Source organism: Barbatula barbatula, assembly GCF_947034865.1.
Source record: "Barbatula barbatula genome assembly, chromosome: 14".
NCBI classification, from domain to species: Eukaryota; Metazoa; Chordata; class Actinopteri; order Cypriniformes; family Nemacheilidae; genus Barbatula; species Barbatula barbatula.
In genome coordinates this window covers 1,006,798-1,026,086 of record NC_136777.1, presented here as the reverse complement: position 1 = coordinate 1,026,086, position 19,289 = coordinate 1,006,798, and the positions used below count along the sequence as shown (strand labels likewise).

The window sequence follows — 19,289 nt, the reverse complement described above, 5'->3', positions numbered from 1 at the left end:
GCAGAACACATAACAATATATATATATATATATATTTTTTTTTTATTGACAGTGATATTGTATCAAAACATAGACATAAACAAACACTAGGAGGAGTAAGCAAACAAATATATGAAATAAATGACAAAGTTTTAAAGTTCACAGTGCCTTTTGTTTCAAAGCAAATCGAAATTAATCATCATTTCAGTTCCATTTCTTTAAATAAAATAAAAAAGGCAATGTTCGAATGTACATCTGTGCATATGCAATTTTGCTAACAAAAGTATTATTTGATTCTCCAAAACACCAAAAAAGTACATATTTCCAAAATAAAACAAAACATCAACATTCTTAATAATAAAATCACAAACATTTTACAGCGCAATAAAAATCCACATCATAGTGCGTCACGTCTGAAAAAGACTGACATCGCGACTAACCAATAAACGAACTGAAAAATCCTCCCCGCACTTAGGCGCCAGTGCTTCGTCCAATAACACCGCGAGTCATTGTGCCTCGCGCCCAGACGGACAGGCAACGATTGGCCGCAACGACAAAGTAGGCGGGACCGCTGGCTTTTGCAAGCTCCTCGCAGCCATTTTCACGAAATGTTGCGTGCGCCATGTCCGCGGAAGATCCCGAAAAAAGCGTCGAAAACAAACGCAATACTCTCCGTCTGCCGTGTCGCACAAGGGCGTCTGTGAAACCGCCGGGGACGTTAACAAAGCTGCGGTATCAAAGCTGTGTTGAGACAGCGTTAAACATGACAGAGGATATCATGTCTGTTGTTAAGCGTCTCATGTGTTGTTGAGACGCGTAAACCGTGAGTTTTTTCTCCAGACTGACTGTCAATATATCCAAACCTTCAGCCAACGAGTGACTGATGCATCTCACACTGGTTGCGGAGCAGTTGTGTTTCCAACCATCATGGCTTTTGTGAGCCTCTTCTCCAGTCCCCCAAGCCCCGTACTTGACAAAAACATGACAGACTGTGAGCTGGCCGGGGCAGAAAGGTCGAGTAACTTAAACATGTTCTTATCTGCAAATGCTTCATGTGTGCGACTGTGTCTTTTCACGTGTCTTCGGATCTTTTTCGAGGACGCATTTCTCTTGGGTTCGTTCTGTCAGGCCTTTCCCCCAGAAGTGCTCATGTTTTACTGCATGCGGTTTCATTTTAACGCTCCGTTAAAGAGGAAGAAGCTCGCGTCACGCCGCTCATCTTCGTCCATGTTTGCGCTTTCCCCACTTTATTTAGCGCGTAAGTTGATCGAAAGAAAACCTGTTTGACGTTTTCTGGAAGGTCGTCGCGAGTTTTGTCATGTTATTATAGTAAAGTAATACGCCGTTTAAGTATGTAAATACTCACGAGGCGTGTCGTGCCCCGCCCACTCACGGTCCTTTGGAAAGCCCCGCCCATCGGGGAAGGAAACGCGTCTGCTAGGGATTCATGGCGTCAATCTTGTTCTGGTATAAGTGCCAAAGCCGTATGTTGATCGGAGGGAAGGCTTTGTAGGCTGTGCTGGGCTTGGCATTCGTCCGTGGTTGTCTGCAAGAAAACTTTCCAAAGAAAATTGTTTGCCGAATGTCATCATATTCCTTCTTGGCTGACATCACCAATATAAATCACTTATTGATGGTGAAAAGTCGAAACTGGGCAATTCATTTCTTGTTTAGCTTAGAAATGTCATGTGTATATATATATATATATATATATATATATATATATATATATATATATATTAGGCAAATATGCCAAGACTATATCATGTTGACTTTAAGCAAGCAAACACAGATATGCTGTAGATACCTTCTGGTCTATGTGCTGTTTTGCTATGTCTGTATGGGACCGTTGACAGTTTATGATCCGATATTTTTGTAGTGATGTGTAAACACAGCCTCGGAGCTTGGCCGGGCCTCCAGATCCCAAAAAGTCTCATCAAACCATGACCGTTGCTTTTTGATGATTTCCACTTTGACCCCGTTGTCTTTGTGTGTGTGCTTAGGTGTTGGCCGTGTTTGTAAATGTGCTTCAGATGTTCTGAGCCTTGATCAACTTCCCACTTTTTGCTCACGCAGTTAAACTTTGAAGACATCATCATTAAGCCAACCACCAATCTCGATAATACATTATAATAAATACATCACACTCATGCCAAACATTCAGTCTGTAAACCTTTTTATTTTATTTGTGTTTTTAAAGCACACTTAAGTGGCCCAGATTCTGTATTTAAAGGCTGTTTATTTGGCTTTGGTACCATTGTACAATCCCATTGAAACTCTGACATGAATGGTTTACTCAACTCAGAGCCGAATACTAAGATCCCTCAGTTTCCAGAATGGACTTTGAACTGTTTAGAAGTTTGCGCTTGACAAAACACGAACAGTGAGGGTGTAACCTATTTTTTAACAAATATTTGATGAAAGTAAATATCCCAGTAGTATGTTAGCCCAGAATAGTCCAAACATTTCCTTGGAGTTTTCATGTCCTCAAAAGGAAACCTTTTTTGACATAAACAAAATAATTTAAATCAAAATTCACTTCGAGGATAGAAACAGTGTAACAAATCCGTCATGTTTCAGATGCTTTACGTTTACTTTTTTAGTTTTTTTGCCAAATTCATTAATGTTTTTAAAATACTTGGTGCACATTTGAATTGAATAGGTTAATATGAAATAAATATTCCAACTTATGTCATTCCAACATTTTATGAATCACTTTCTTAGTAAATACTGACAGAATTAATATTTTTGGTTGAACAATTGGTACTAAATGATGTTGTTTTTTTCTACTTTTTGTACTAATGACTTGTGATAAAAAACGATTTGTCCTTTTCTCTGGTTAAATGGTTGCGTGGCTGTTTTTGTTCGTATAATTCATAGTTTTTTGTTTTTCTACAGAGAGGATGGAGAACTGGAGGATGGAGAGATAGATGATGAAGGAATAAGCATCGAAGAGGTGAAAGAAACCAAGGAAGATTCTGAGGAGGGCGAGAAAGGAAAAGACAGAGATGACAAGACACATCGTCACTCAAGAAAGAGACACAGAAAAATGAAAGATAAGCGAAGGTCAAAGAAGAGGAGACGGGATCGACAGAAGGTGTGTGTTTGGTTTTGGATAGCAGTGTTTTGATACACATATTTATTTTAGTCACTTCTCTGCTGTTCCTTAGAAACAACGTTAAAGAAAAACATGTGAATATTTATTTTTCTAATTGCGCCGCTCTAAAATATTCAGAATTACTTCACAGATGTAATTTCATGATTATTTAGCAAACAGATCTTAAAGCGGCCATAACACACAGAGCTTCCGCATATCTCATGTTAATCTTGAGTACTTACAGAATAGTGTTGCACCCATCAAATATCCACAGAGTCTTTAGTTTTATCACATTTATAAAATGTATACGATTATTTCCAAACAACATGCTAAGCGTGTGGCGTGGAAGAGGAGGCGGAACTAAAGCATGTGAGCACACATTGCCAACAAAACACAGACAGTTTCAATTACCGCATGCAATTCATGTCCGACTTTGTTAAGCACTAGGAACGCCACTCCTTCTATTAGTTTCAAACAATCTCCAGCTTTATATCAACCGTTTATATAACATTCATCACCCAAATGCAGTGAACAAACAAACACAGCTGAACTTCGCAAACGCAGTGCTCTCTCTCCTGCACACAAGATAAAGTGACTTGTGCGCATGCTCCTTCTCCCACTTTCCTTGGTTGATGCATGCCACGTGCATTTCCGGGAGAATTGTCCAATAAGGGACTAAGGAAAGTTGTGACATAACGATTTTTCATGTTCGAAAAAAACTTTCTGAAACCTGTTCGTACACCGGGGGAGTGTATCGAGCACAGAAATACTACGTCGTATGTCCAGCTCGTTTTTTGACAAGTTGACCATGTTAATGATATGGTATCTTCCTGTCTTGGTCTTGGTGTTAACCCCTTAAACATTTGATCTTGTCTTAGTGCACACACAACCACCGCTGCTCATGTCCTCTCAGATCAACGTCAGCTCATTAAAAATGAATAATTTCAAATTAGTTCATTTCTGCACATTAAACATCCCATCATGACCGTTCTATTGTTTCTGTTTTAGCATCACTCTCCATCCAGCGGCTCCAGCTCGGACAGCTACGACTCGGAGCACGAACGTCAAGACCGACCCAAGAGTAAAAAGAACAAAGCAACGTACCGAGATCATGACGGGGAGCTGGCGCAAGTGAGTAAAGGCTCAGGTACTGGAATTTTAAATCTATTATGATGTCATTCTACTCTATTCACGTCAACCAATGTCTCTAGCGAGAAAATGAACCTGGAAAACCACAGAGGTTGACGCAGCACAAGAACGAGATGGACAAATACAGTGAAGATAAGTACGACTACGATGAAGAGGAGGATGATTTCTCTGAGGAACTGTCTAAATACAAACACGCGAAAGAGACGACTGGTCACGGCAAAGGGGGGCCACCTAAAGACAAGACCAAGCGACCAGTCATGAAGGGACAACAACAACAACACCAGTGTATGTTTGTTTCTTCCTCCACACTTCTTATTTTACTAGAGTTACAACCTGCCCAGCTCTGTACAAATTGCGAATTTAATAGTAGTATTTGGAATTGAGTGGTCTTTCCTCTCACAGTTGGAGGTCAGCGTGGTAGAGGACGTGGTGCCATGGGCAGGGGACGTGGAATGCCCAACAAAAACAAGAAACAGAAGGGGAAGAACTGGGGCCGGGGACGTGGTCGAGGAGGAGATCAGGGCGGAGGAGACGGGGTGAGTATTTCTCCTCGTTAAACACAACATCAGCTGTTACATCTGCAGTGCTGTAATGTTTTGTTGTCTCTACAGGAATCTAAAGGTCCGCCCAGTTTTCAGAAGAAGCGTCCAATCATGAGCCAGGAATTCATTAATCAACACACGGTTGAACACAACGGGAGGCACATTTGTAAATATTTCATCGAAGGGAGATGCATCAAAGTACGTTTACTGTTAACAATTTTCTCAAACTATTGATGCACGTAACGTGTCTTAAAGGTAAACCATGAATCTTTCTCTCAATTTTCCACAGGGGGACCAGTGCAAGTTTGAACATGACAATGTTGTTCCAGAGAAAAAGAAGGAACTGTGCAAGTTTTATGTCCAGGGATACTGTACCAAAGGAGATGCCTGTATATACATGCACAATATCCTTTAAAGACCTTATTCTCACAGATCACATTTACATTTATGCCTTTGCCAGATGCTTTTAACCAAAGCAATGGCTCATCCAGTTGAGTGTTTGAGATGTACAGTGCACATGCATCTGTTTAATAAGCATTTGTTCAATGTTTGGGACCTTGACCCAGAGGTGTATGTGAGTATCCCTGCAAGTTCTTTCACACCGGAGCAAAGTGTTATCAAGGTGACAACTGCAAGTTTTCTCACGAGCCTTTGACCGATATAACTAAAGAACTTTTGGACAAGGTAAAGACTGAAATAGAAAATTTTAAATACACTTTTTGGTAAGTTGAGGTGGCTTACACACTTAAAAATATAGGTTTTTCAAAAGTTTATTTGATGGCATAGAAGAACCCTTTTTGTCTAAATGGGTTCATAAAGAACCTTTAACATACGAAGAACCCTTATGTTGCGAAAAAAGGATTATGGGAAGGTAAGTAAGAGATGGATCTTTAAAGAAGGTCTGACTTGATGGTTCTTTGTGGAACCTAAAATGGTTCTTCTATGGCATAGCTATGAAGAACTGTTTTCGTACCTTTATTTGGACAATGTGTTGAAATAAATATATAATATGGAGGGGTAGAGGTCACTGGTCAGTTTTATAGTCACACTTACGTTTTTACTCCTCCACTCTGTCTTACAACTGTTAAAATTTGACATTTATTGGAGTAAGCATGATTTGGAAATCTTTATGGATTTTTACACATTTTAGATTCTTAACACAGAAGAGGAGAATGTAAATGAGGATGAGCTGGAGGTGGAAGATCTGAGGAAGCATGGAATTGCTCCACTACCTAAACCGCCTCCTGGAGTAGGACTTTTGCCCACCCCTGGGCCTGGAAGCCCACCAGATGGAGGCAAGAAGATCCCCTCTCTGTTTGAAATCAAAGTTCAGCCTACTGTGGACCTGGCACAGAAGATAGCTTTAAGGTACTATTGGTTATTGGATCCTTTATTCTGCATTATTGAGTTGATTGATGGGTTGATCTGAGGAAATTTAAGGATCTCATATAGGTATTATTTGAATGATTAAGGTAAGTTCAAGATTCTCATAAACACAGTGTGAATTGAAAAGTCTGTTTTAAAGTGGCCGTCACGACTCGTGCGGGGGCGTTGGGGACAGCACGTTTAACAGTGTAAAGAAATCAAAATGCATGAAAGACCGTTGCACATCCCCTTTAATGGCTGTGTATATGAAGAGTTTATTTGCAAATACAGATCATCATGTTTTCTTTTTGTATGTTTTAGGGTGTTGGTTAACTGTATTATTATTACTTATTCAAAACAACCCAATTGCAGTTTTATTTTTATGAATTGGAACGCACAAAAAATAGAATGATCTTTTATCTTCTACTGTTTTTGAAGATGAACTTCTACTGTAATTAAGATTGATATAATATCATTATGATTGACATAATATATTTTATTCATTCATTGCAGGCCCAATTTCTACAACAGTACGTCACCCCCTGCTGGACAGTTTCAGGCAGGTGGAGGTTCTATGGCTTTCGCTGGTCCTGTGGATATGCAGTCTGGCAATATGATGTCATCTCCCCCAAACCCTTCCCTCCCACCACCTCCAGGCTCTATGGGAAGCCCTCCGCTACCATTCACAGGTCCAGGAATGCCTCAGAGTCCCACAGGTCAACCGCCTCCCCAGGGCTTTAATCAGTGCCCACCTATGATCGGACACCAAGGGCAGCCGCCTTCATTCCATGGCAACATGCAGCACATGAACCGCCCACCCATGAACCAACATGGGACACCATTCCAACCCATGGCTGATATGCAGATGAATATGCGTTTTCAAAACATGGGCCAGATGCCGTCAGAGTTCTTCAAGAATCTGTTTAGCAGCCAGTCTCTGACCCAAGGAGGTATGCCTAATATTTGTGCTAAATGTTTGAAATCTGTGAAATGTAATGCTTCACTTTTCTATTTTCTAACTTTTTTCTCTGTGCTTTAGATGATGGACCCATGCAAGACTCTAAGTTGCAGGATAACATTGAGCCTGGGATGCAGGACTTTCTTCCAGCTGTCCAGAAGGCTTTGCTTTTACACCTGAATCAGAACAATCAAGACTCAGACAATCGCCGGGAAGAGGCTCAGAGCCATGCACCTTCCAGCAGAGAGAAAGGTCGAACAAAAGAACAAGCATTTCTAAACAATTTATTTTTTATCATTTATTTGAATTAACTATCATGATCTCTGCTTCTTACACAGATGTAACTCCTAACTGGTACTCCAGTGATGAGGAAGAGGGCAGCAGCGTTACTGCCATTCTGAATACTCTAAAGAAACAGAATGATATGTTGAATAACCAGCAGCATAGCACAGCACCAGCTGTCCACGCGGACCCCAGACTGCAAAAGGAGCGAGCTCTGCCCAGCGACCCTCGAATTAAAGCTGGCCCCCCGGACCCGAGAAAGGACCACGGAGACAGTGTCGGGGACCCCAGGCTTGCCAGAGACCCCCGTAAAATGAAACCTCTGGATGCAAGTTCCTCCAAGCCTGAAGCTCATCGCCATCGAAACCCCTCCATGTCCCACAAGCCTCCAACCGGAGATGACGATGAGGATGGTGAGCGAGAGCTGAGGGAGAGGGCAGCCTTGATCCCGTTGGATCCGAGCCCTGGGGCCATGCTGCGAGATCCCAGATGCCAGATCAAGCAGTTCAGTCACATCCGGGTGGATATCCTCCTCCAGCGTCCTGTCTTCGCTCAGACGGTGGTGTGGGGCCCTGAGGATCTCATCCCTTCATTAATCCCCAAACAGGAGCCGTCCATAAATCTGCCCCTTCCACCTTTAATTGCTGATGCTCAACTGAACCGTAGTCTCTCCTCCCCACCGGACCACCCTCCCTCAGCCACTCTGACCCCTCCTGATCCTCGTGTGGCAGCCGCTCGCCTCAAAGAGGGAGTCGGGAGGTTTGGTAGCCCTCCGGGTAGGACGCTAGATTCTCGCCACCACGCTGATCCCCGTACTCCCAAAACACTTGATCCGAGAGTTAGCCGCTCTGGCAGTCTGGAGTCCAAGCTACCGGGTATGAGAGAAAAGGGAGGTGGATCTGTTGACCCGCGACTGCAACGTGGAGGATGCCCAAAACAACCCACTGCTGCATCCTCCAAGCCAGAGTCTGAGAAACTACCCCCATATGCACCCCGTCTGGCATCCTCCATGGGTGCAGGTCTCGAGAGCCCCAGCACGCTCTTAGGAGGCATCAGTTTGTACGATCCCCGCAATCACGCTTTACTCTCTCCAAAACGGGAGAATGAAGATCTCCCAAAAAATCCCAGTATCCTGAAGTCCTCTCTAAAGCTCCAAAACTCTCCGCCTCAAGCATCTCCATCATGGACAACCGGAGTTGAAAAGGAAGACACGGGCCCAGTTGAAGACTCTAACAGCAACAACGGTGGCTGCCCATCCAGTCCTCCTGTGCCTGCGATGATGCCGGCATCTCCTTGCTTGCCAGTCCGTGCCGCGGCACCCGCGGTGCACAACTTGCCCATTCAGGCGCTAGCAGGACTGATAAGACCTGCTTACGTTGACCCGCGACAGAACAAACCCGCTGCAACTCCACAAGAGGATGAGGAGGACAAAGATAACAAAAAGGGCCGGCCCTTGAGGGACGTCTTTAAAACATTTGATCCTACAGCCTCACCGTTTTGTCAGTAGACACACCTGGACTGAATCAAGCTCACACATAAGTTGTAGTCCGTACACCTGTAAACTTTCGATTCACCGCATGTATATGAAGCTTTTTCTATTTATTTCTATTTCTTTGTAAATATTTTCTCCAGTGATACATAATCATCTTAACATCTCTTTTTCTTTTGGATAATCGTTAAGGCACTTCTGAATGGACTGTATTTACTTGCAATGCAAATGCAAGAAATATTTTAAATAAATTTGTATCTTATATTTAGAGACTTCAGTCTCTGTGATGTTACACCAGTCAATCAATGGTTGTTTTATCATTGACGGTTCATAGGGATACATGTCTTGAGTCTTTCATATTTATAGTAATGTTTAACAAACTCAAAACATGAATTTTGGGAAAGTTCATACAATATTTATCCCATGACTACAGACGGCATATATATATATATATATATATATATAATCACTGTAATATATCAGATTCAGAAGTATATCGCTTCTATCCTTTCCGTCATTAGTGCTTTGGTGATTTCTGGTGATGAGAAAGTTGAGGGTTCTGAGAAACTCATAACAGTTTTATTGTGTTTGTATCATGTTTGTTCACAGAAAATGTTGAATTATTTTGTGTTATTTTACCTACTGACAGAAACACAAGAGAGGGATTGAAAACATAGTACCTTCTTTCTCATTTTTTTATTCAGTGTCTAAAACAAAATAAAATTGAAGTTATTATGATACAAATGTTTATGTAGATTATTTTTAAGGAACCATAAGATAAATAAGCCTGGAAAACTTCAGTGATAGTTTTGGCTGCTAGGGTAGTCATTTGACTTAAAATATGTTTTAAAACAAAGTTAGTTTTGTAATTATGTTTAAAGATGTATTAAAATGCTACTTTTAATGTTTTACATGACATTTCATACATTTTTCATATTTTTCTTGTTTAAGTTACACAAGTATAAAAGGCAGTGAAAATATTTTGTATAGTGCAGATTTTCTTTTTAGGTAGGAATCTGGGGCCTCCCACAGCGATGTTCATATACAAAGGCCCCAACTGGGTCTTTATGCCTATATGCTTCCCAACAGTATAATGTGAGGGTTGTCCGCTTTTCACCCAGCTCTTATTTTTTCCTCTGTTAAGGGAGAGAGGTTTAACTCTTCAGTGTCCTGTGAGCGGTTTACATTGACAGGACAGATGCTTTTCAAAAAAAGAGCGATCAGCTCTTCATTTCCTGGGCTCCACCACACACGGGGAACCCCATTTCCAAATGATGCCTCTCTCATCGGCCTGTGGAAGCGATATCCAATGGCATATGAATTAGCCTTACAGCTTAGAGCTCACTCTACCAGTGGCATGGCCTCCTCTTGGGCTCTGGATAGGAGAGTTTCACTGCAGGACATTTGTGCTGCCGCAAGTTGAGCTCCACCCCATTCATTACCAGGACCCTGGGACCTCAATCTGTTTTGGGGGAGGGCTGTTTGCAAGCCTTAGTTTTATCCCTCATATAGTCAGGGATTATAGCCCGGTTTATACATGTCAGTAACATGTTATTTCCCCACTTGACACCATAAGTTCATATCTGTGTGCGTCGTCAGGTTTGTTTATGCATGCATGTTTTCACATGTCATTCACACATTCACTGGAGCTCACTGCCCATGTGGTTTGTTATATTTTTACGTGTCATGCACCGCCTTTCCGTATTGGGCAACCAGGGAGCTCTCCACATCTCCCATAGGTGGATCTTGAACGCGAGAATGAAAGAGAACAATAGGTTACCGTTCGTAACCCAGGTTCTCTGAAACATAGAGTGGAGAGATCCATCAAGTTTGCTCTGCTTGTTGCACGAGAAGTGAATATGCTAACTGAGGTACAGTTCCTTTATGTATTTGGTGAGGGGACGTGCCTTTCACCTGGCATAGGGCACACGCTCCAGTCTGTCAAAGCTTGGTACAATTGGATGCTTCTACAGAGGTCTGGCAAGGTTGCCCTTCCCCTAGGTGGATCTCTCCACTCGATGTTTCAGAGAATCGGGGTTACGAACAGTAACCTATTGTTTCAAAAGGACAAATTGCCTAATTGGTTTCAAACCCAATAAAAGACATCTGCTGCAAAAGTTTCAGTGCAATGGATTGTCTTGCATTATGCGTTTTCAAAGATTGTGCTGCTCTGCTAGGCAAGAGCAAAGAGTGGTTTCTAAGTACTGTAGGTACCGCTTTCCCAAACATTTACTGTTGGATTTGTGTCGGGATTTAGGATCAATGTTGGATCGAGAAACGAATCGCACAAAAGCCATTGCCGTTTACATTCAACTCCTGTCCACCCTTGGATTCTTAGCTACCGGCACATTTCAGCGTGAGGTTGCAGACATAACCGTGATTTCCCAGCCATCACTGTGTTAGATCATGCCGGCGGTATTGGATGCAATTATTTCCTTGGTCCCAAACTACATCTAGTTTCCTTAACAAAATCCTCAACAAGCCAAAAACAAAGGTGGCTTTCACGCCATCGCCCAATTCCTGAATATAATTGGAGCTATACATTGCACCCATATCACCATAAAAGCATCGTCAACTAACGAATATAATTGTGTCACTAGAAAGGGGTTTCATTCTGTTAACGTGTAAATCACTTTTGATTTGTCATTGTTAAATGTTGTTGCGCATTGGCCAGAACACACGGCTCACTCATTACGGTGAATGCTCGGTGGGTATGTGTTTTCAAGCAGATCTCATTGGTGAGTTTAAAGCTACAACATGTTTAAAATGCTATCGCTGTGCTATCTTATTATTAGGTGATCAAGGTTATACACTGAAGCCATGGCTATGACCCCTCTAACCAACCCGTGCACCCAGGGGCACAGTCCCTCTGCAGGAACCCCCCAGACCAGACAGCCCTATGCCTGACGCAGTGCCCCTGCCACCTCCTAATGCCGCTGCCACTTAGACAAGACAGAGGGTCATACAGAAATTTTAGGTGAGTCTGCTCGAGCTCAGAAACATTACAGATTCATTTTGTGTTTTGCAGCATGGTGACAACAAATAAATGAAATTACAGTAGTGAGTGGTTTATGATTTATTTGCAATTGTATTTGTACAAGAGGCAATCTGTTTCAGTGACACATTGATTTTAGTCAATATATTTGTTATGTTGCTCAGTTGATCCTCTAGGTCATCAATGGCTTTTTTCGTTTCCGCTTGGTTTTGCAGCATCGCCTCGTTCGGCACTCTTGGGGCACCGCACAAGGAAGGGGCTACGGAGGGCAAGTCTCCTCAAACTCCTCTGGCACCATGGGTCTCGGTATAGGAACACACATGTTCACATTGATTTATTCAAGTTTATCCAACAAACAAATGGTTTCTGTAGAACTTCAAAATAAAATGTTTGAAAAACTAACTAAACTATTCCAGTTGGTTTCGTTTACCTTCATTTTGGGTGTTGATGGCCCGGCTTGTTCTGTTTCAAGAGCGCGAGTGTCACCGCCCTTAATAATCCTGCCCAGAGCTGTGTAACCTATGATGCTGGCTATGCGGTTGTCCCAAAGGGGAAAGCTCAGTTGTTTTCTGTCCTTCCAGTTCAGATATAGAAAAAATATAGAACCTTTTCTACGCACTGTTGATAAATGAGGCCCCAGGACTTCATTCCTCAGAAAGCAGAACAGGTCAAATGTCTTTATCTATAGAGATCTTTATCTATAGAGATACAGTACGTATGACTGAAATAACTTGATCGTTGTTATTGTTGTTAAGACGTATCAGTTAAACTGTTGACTATTTGACCTTTAATGCTTTATATTGTAAAACGAAAAAGAAAGCTGATTGTGATTGGTTCTCTTGTGTGCATTTAAAGTGGTGATCAACTCACAAATAGAACCTTATAGAACCAAGTTAGAGTTTGAGTAGATATAGAAACTTTCAGTTTTCTAAAAAAAGGCCCCAAAAAGTATTAAATTTACATAATTGAAAACAAACAAAAAGCATCACATTGTAAATAAGTTGTCAAAGAAAAAGAATGTGTTGACAAAAATGTCAGAAAGAACCTTATTATTACAAGGTGATAAGTCTAGAATAAATAAAAAACTCGTTCATTTAATATCTTATTTGAAATTGACTAAGACATTGATGGGTGGAGCAAGGCTGGGCACAGTGGAATTCTGGGGGGTTTTTCGTAGACCCAAGTCATCAGTTTCAGGGTTGAGCTGCTCCTGAGCTCGATGGATGAGAAAACTCTTCTTCCACTGGAAACAAAAGGCTGCTGCTTTTGACGCTTCAGAGTTTGGTTCCGGTTGTTTCAAGCCCTGTAAAAAACATTAATTCAATTCAGATCATCAATTGCAATCGTTTCAAAGTAGACAATGGGACTAAATTTGCACAAAATTATACTTTTATCAAAAGAGCAAACACAACAACAAGTCAAGTATGTCTTAAGTAAGTCTTACCCTGATACAGGCAGTTTCCGCAGCTCGGACGCCTTGGATGACCGTCTGTAGTAGATTCTGTGCGTTCTTCACCAGGATCTCATCTGATGACTTACATCCAGGGGTCACTGCATTAACACTGGAGAAACACCATGCACCCCTTGGGTCACATGAGAGTTTTGCATGTTTAATAGTTGTATTGTTATTGAGCATGATGTGTCAGAAATGAAGGGAGAAAGGAAAGAAAGTCCATCAACTGTCCATCAGATCTGAGATTCAGAGTCAGTGTAACTTTGAACGTTTCTCACCTAGAGATGATGGTGAGTTGGTTGGAAATGGTAACAATCTGTTCTGCTATGACACAGAGCTCCTCTGTGCAATGTTTGTCCAAACAATGGTCTGCTATGACACGCACAAACCGGGTGATGGACTGGCCACTCGATACGAGATCTTTTGCAGACGTCACAAAAGCATCTTTACTCTGTTGGGGAAACACAGAATTAAGATCTGTGTTGTTGAAGAGGACAACATCTTTGTCAGAGTTGCTTACTTGAATGGGTCCTTTACGCTTTAAATATTGGGCCATGTGATAGAGTTTGTCAGCCATTTCCTTCGTCACCTTGACGACCTGGTTTCCCTTGTCGTCCCACTTCTCTGTCTCTCGTTTGAGAAAGAGGGACGTGTACGAGAGAGTCATGTCCACTGAGGTGAACGTGGGCACTCTTGTGCTCCTCTGTGATGTCACTTCCTGAAGAAAAAACGAACAAATTAGGTTTTCCTGCTTGCAGTATGCTGTGTTATTTTGCAATGAATTCATTCATCAACAGTTGTTACCTTATTTGGGTCCTGACTGGACACATCTTTGATGTTTGGTTTGCTTGCGGTATTATCTTGATTGGTTTTGGCCATGGGATTTGGTTCTTTGCATATAGGAGGAAGGGTTTCCCTTTTTTGGGTTAATGCTTTTGATATTTGAGGCTTTAGACATCCACTGGACTCTCTGCCCTGCAACCCACACTTGATCGTTTCTTTGGTAACGTCAAGAATTCCATCCAATTTACAGATTTCCTTTACAAGATAGTGAGCTTTTGCTGACCAGCACTGTGTCTGTATGTCAAGAGTTAGAGTCTCGCCAAGAGTTTGTGTCTCTGCGATCATTCTGGCTCTACACAATATGTCTGACATCTGAAATGTACAGTGGTCATTGAAAAAACGTAGATTTGATCTCTCCTTTGGGTCTCTAATGAAATTGAAACAGTCTTCAATGGACTCTGTTGCATTTTTAACACTCTTCATTAAGAAATCTGCTTCGCTTTCAAACTTTGCCAAAGCATCTTCACTTTCCATGCTGCCATCTTTACTTTTCACTGAGCATGCCACGGCAATAATGTTTTGAATTGCTATCATGTAATCCTGGTTAATCTTACTCAGGAGACAAGTAAGTGCTTTCATTTTAATCTGAAGCTGTCTCTGTAGAAGCTCTGACTTGGCCAATGTCAAGACACTTGAGAGAGACACGGTACCAACATCTTCTGCAACCTGTAGGTATGATTCCGTAAGCATCTTCACATCTTCTTGTAGTTCTTCTAAATGTTTTACCTTATAGCTGTCTTGACAGTTCAAAGAAGACAGTCTTGCAGCTTCTTGGATACGAAGTGAGTTCTCGGACATCGCTGCCAACCATTTCTTGGGTGTCATTTGATGTTTCATTAGCTTGCCATCAGACATTCCTAAAATTCTATCCAATGAATTCAGCAGCACTTGAATGGACAAAGACCAAAGCATGCATAGGCCATCAAGCTCATCAGTTTGAGTTGACCTTGAACCAACAAGGTCTGTAAGATTCTTGGTGTTTGTTTGAGCTTTTTGGAGTTTGCTTTGCAAGGTCATAATACTCTCATGACACTCACCCAACACCTTGATATCCACTGATGTCACAAGTTGCACAGCATCAGCACATAAACACATGACCTCTGTGAGATCCTGTGTGATAGAGTCCAACATGCTTGGTACGTAGTTTTGGAACATGTAGTAAAGGGCATGGTACCACATCCCTGCCACCGGCATCAATATCTTCTGGGCACTTTTGATGAGGTCTGAGAATTGTGTACTGTGTTTATAAATACTATCTGTACTCATAGCTGAACTCATGGCTGTTTCCTGTGCTGTCTGGACGAGCAAGGGGGTCAGGGACACTAGTTTAGATCGCAGACTTACCATTTCCAAATTGTCCGCTGTGTTTATGACGCTGGTGGCCTCTCTGGCAGCTTGGGCATAGCTGTTTGAAAGCCCCAGAACTCCAGTGCAAGCCATGTTGAGAGCTTCTACATCTTTTCCTTTGGTCATGCTGACAACTTCACATAACAGAGGCAATATATCAAAATTATGAAGCTGTACAAGAGGTTTAGATTCAACGACAGGTACTGTCCACTCTTCTTCTCTGTTTGGCAGATTCTGCTCCATGATTGGTTGAACAGTCTCCAAATCATTTTTGAGCTTAATATCTTCAATAGCGGAGCTGTGCACTGACATATCAGAATCAGTTTTTTCATCATCACTTCGAGCTTCTGAAATTGGGATGGCACACGGTGCGGTACTGACATTCTGGCGAGCTCCCTCCCGTAGTGGACTGAGCAAATGTGGATGTTGCAAGCCATCAAGACCTTCACGTAAAATGTCAAAGTGACTCAAAGCTATTGAGACGCTGTCAGAAAGCAACAAGACTTGCTCACTGCTAAGACCTGTATGAGAGTAGATATAAGTGAGACAGTTTGTCACCTCGGCTGCCGAGGCCTCAGCTTGCTTTATCAAAACCAGAAGCCCATTACGGTAGATTGGATTGTCACTCTTATCAACGTGTCTTCTCACAAACTGTATTACTTGGCTCATGTGCCCGATGAGCAAACCTGCCTGTTTGGTGAAGGTCTGCACATTCTGATCTTTATGTGCATCCACACAAGCCCCCCAGTCTTGTCCGATCACCTCAAGAGCAAGACAGACGAAGTCCTTAATGTTAATGATGCCGCTACAAACATGCAGGAGTTGCTCCATCTCTTCTGTCCATCTCTGAGTTATCTCTTTCAGCTTTTGCAGAACTACTGCGAAGTGCACGGTGTCTTCCCTGAGATCCGAGACGAGCGCTACAATTGCTGTTTTTAGTTGGAAAATGCACGCTCTTGAGTTTTCTACACACTCAAGACTTGTTTCATCACATGCTAAAGATGAGATGAAGCCAGCCACCTCTGCTATCTTATCAGCGTGAACTTCAAAGGCTTCACATTGTGTCTGAAGTGTTCTCACATCCAACTCTTCGTCATCAAGGTCTTCCTGGGAGATACGGCTAACAGCGTGCACCAGCTGCTCCAAGGGAGCTACACTTGAGACAAATATGTCCATCATCTGGAACATGGTGGCTTTCACAACAGCATCATTGACTTTACAGATCTGCTGCGATAAAGAAGCACATGCGTTCCTGAGTTCTTGGTCATCAGAATGTTTGGTTTGATGGGAAATCTCAGACCAGCGTTGTAGGACCAGCATGCAGTTCGCAGCCACTTCCAACTGAATTTCCCTCCGGGAAGCGTTTGCCACCATCATACTGTGGAGGACCAGGTCACGAAGCATAACATCAAATCCAGCATCTTTAACAGCCGCAGGGGCAGACAAAATCCTCTGTAAAGTGTTCTGTATTTCGGTGTAGTATCCACACGAACCCGTAACACCCTGTTCACACTTACTCTTGAGTGTGCTAACGATGTCATTCACAGTCGATTCCACTTGGTTTAAGATGTAATGCTTTGCACTCTGAGCCTCCTCGCTGTTCGGATGTTTGATGGTTGTGTACATGGCGGTGTGCAGCATGGAGACACATTTTCTCAGGGTGTCTAGAGACGTTTTTAAACGATTCTGCTGTGTGGTATCACGCAGTTCCTGTATTCGTTCCAACATGGAGCTGTGAAGGAGCAACATTGCCTTCGAGTAGACTTGAAACGCTTTCAATAAGGATGAAACATCTTCTGCAGCTCCTACTTGGGAGAGACAATGCAAGAGCCAATCAGCAGCCGCCGTGATCTTCCTTACAGTTGCATCATCCGCTACCAAAAGAATCTATTGAACAACAAAACAAATTTAGAAGCATTTCAGTCAGGCAAAAACATTTTCAGAGTTTACTCTTATTCTCTCATTTCTGCATGCAGACAAATTACCTTCACCACATTCAACATCACATTCTGAGTTGCTTCAATGAGTTCTTCTCTGTGTTCCATGACCTCTGGTTGTATGCTGAGCTTTTGGGTGGCCAGGAGCACATGCTGACCCGACACAGTCAGAGATTCCACAAGGGGATCCATGTCAGTTTTTAGTATGTTATCTTCTGTATTTTCCATTAGCCTGAATGTAAGAATATCGAAAGTAGACATGCATCTACAACCACTTACAAAAGTACCATTATATTACCATGCTGCCATGTTTTGTTTTGAGGAAAAAAGATATTGATAAAATTACAAACACTGAGAATAGTAAGTTGAAATCACTTGTAAAAAAAGGTTGATTGTAATTAAAACCCGTTAACTGTCACCGTTCCATATACAGAACACCTGCGTTTGCTTCAATATTGTGCACGTTTCTAATCGAATCATGACAAACTATATATCCTTGGAAAGGTCTGAGACTCTAAAATACATGTTTCATCAGTGTTTTATAAAATAAAATAACCTGTGGAATACCTACATTTACTTCAATACTTTGCATGTAAATTCTTATCATGACAAACATTATGTCGTGGGAAAGGCATAAGACTCTAGAATAAACATTTGATCAGTGTTTAGAAGAATACTCTATTTAGGGAGAGAAATTGATATGTTAATGATATTGATTCATATATTGGTGTGTAACAAAACTATAGTTTTTTATTGTTTCTGTGCTTTTGTATTTTTTCATTGTGTCTGTTAATTGGAAGAGTAAAAAAATAAACAAAAAGCATCTCAATGTCCTTTGTGGTTAAATTTCAGATCAAGTGTTAAAACTTAGTCGATTTTGCTGGTAGGGCAACTAAAAAAACTCACAGACCCCTCAAAATTTGGTGTATCAGGACCAAACTTGATACAACATTTGGTGACCCTTGGGACTTTGACTTATGAAATTTTGGTTTCTGATCCGTAATTTTTTTCGTTGATTTTTTAAAGAAAAACATAAACCTTTTATTTTGTTTACAATAAACAAAAATGTACAATTTACAAAAAATAAAGGTAATTTTCTTCTTTCATATGAGACAACCCGTAGGTCTGTATTCCAAAGGATTCGTGAGTTACAGCCATTTTTGTTCCAACAGTGCGTTTTCATGTGTAGGCTAAAAAGGGCTCTGACATTGAAAGAGTTAAAAATTAAGGCAGCAAAAAGATGTTATAGTGTTATCTGGTGCAATTTACTTCAGTTTAATAAATACTGCAATACACTACAGAATTTTATGGGTTGTAAAATGTATTTGAATTACCTTCATCCTGCCAAGAAAGTAATAAATGTAACTGACCTTGTTGCCATAGCCGCCATGTTTTTAGAAGCTTTGCTCACAGCTGTAGCGGCTGCTTCCAGTTGAGTGAACTGGTCCAGTTCTGTATCACGTCCACATAGCAGGATGAGCTGACACAGGTAAGTGGACAGAGGAGCCATCACCTGCTCGATTGAGCCTGTTTTTATCAAGCCGTCTTCTAGAAGAGATGCCATTGCTCGTGCACGAGAACACACATAATACATGTCATGAACATGCCCAATTCATGTACTTCTGAAATCTCATCTTTTAAAGTCTAATTTATACACTACTATTCATTGATAAATGTTGACATAAGAAGGTTAGTTTATTTGCTAGAAGATATATAGAAGTGAGATCATTACCTGGTAGTGCTGCAGGTTCCTGTATCTGCCTGTTACACTGTAGCGCCTCATAAATAATGCACAGCATTGACTGTGATGCAGAACGGTTGGGTTGGATCTCATGTGTCCCAACATGACAACC

At 41.6% G+C, this 19,289-nt stretch overlaps 1 protein-coding gene across 1 annotated transcript; it reads left to right on the top strand.

Moving 5' to 3' along the window:
• The first annotated feature begins 53 nt into the window (after positions 1-53).
• Positions 54-9,602, top strand: zc3h6 (zinc finger CCCH-type containing 6). The gene is made up of 12 exons (XM_079473886.1): positions 54-992; positions 2,878-3,076; positions 4,085-4,207; positions 4,288-4,510; positions 4,628-4,761; positions 4,837-4,965; positions 5,057-5,171; positions 5,342-5,451; positions 5,918-6,135; positions 6,646-7,082; positions 7,172-7,342; positions 7,429-9,602. The coding sequence occupies exons 1-12, from the start codon at positions 907-909 to the stop codon at positions 8,877-8,879; spliced, it is 3,396 nt and encodes a 1,131-aa protein (XP_079330012.1). The 5' UTR covers positions 54-906; the 3' UTR covers positions 8,880-9,602.
• The last annotated feature ends 9,687 nt before the right edge of the window (positions 9,603-19,289 follow it).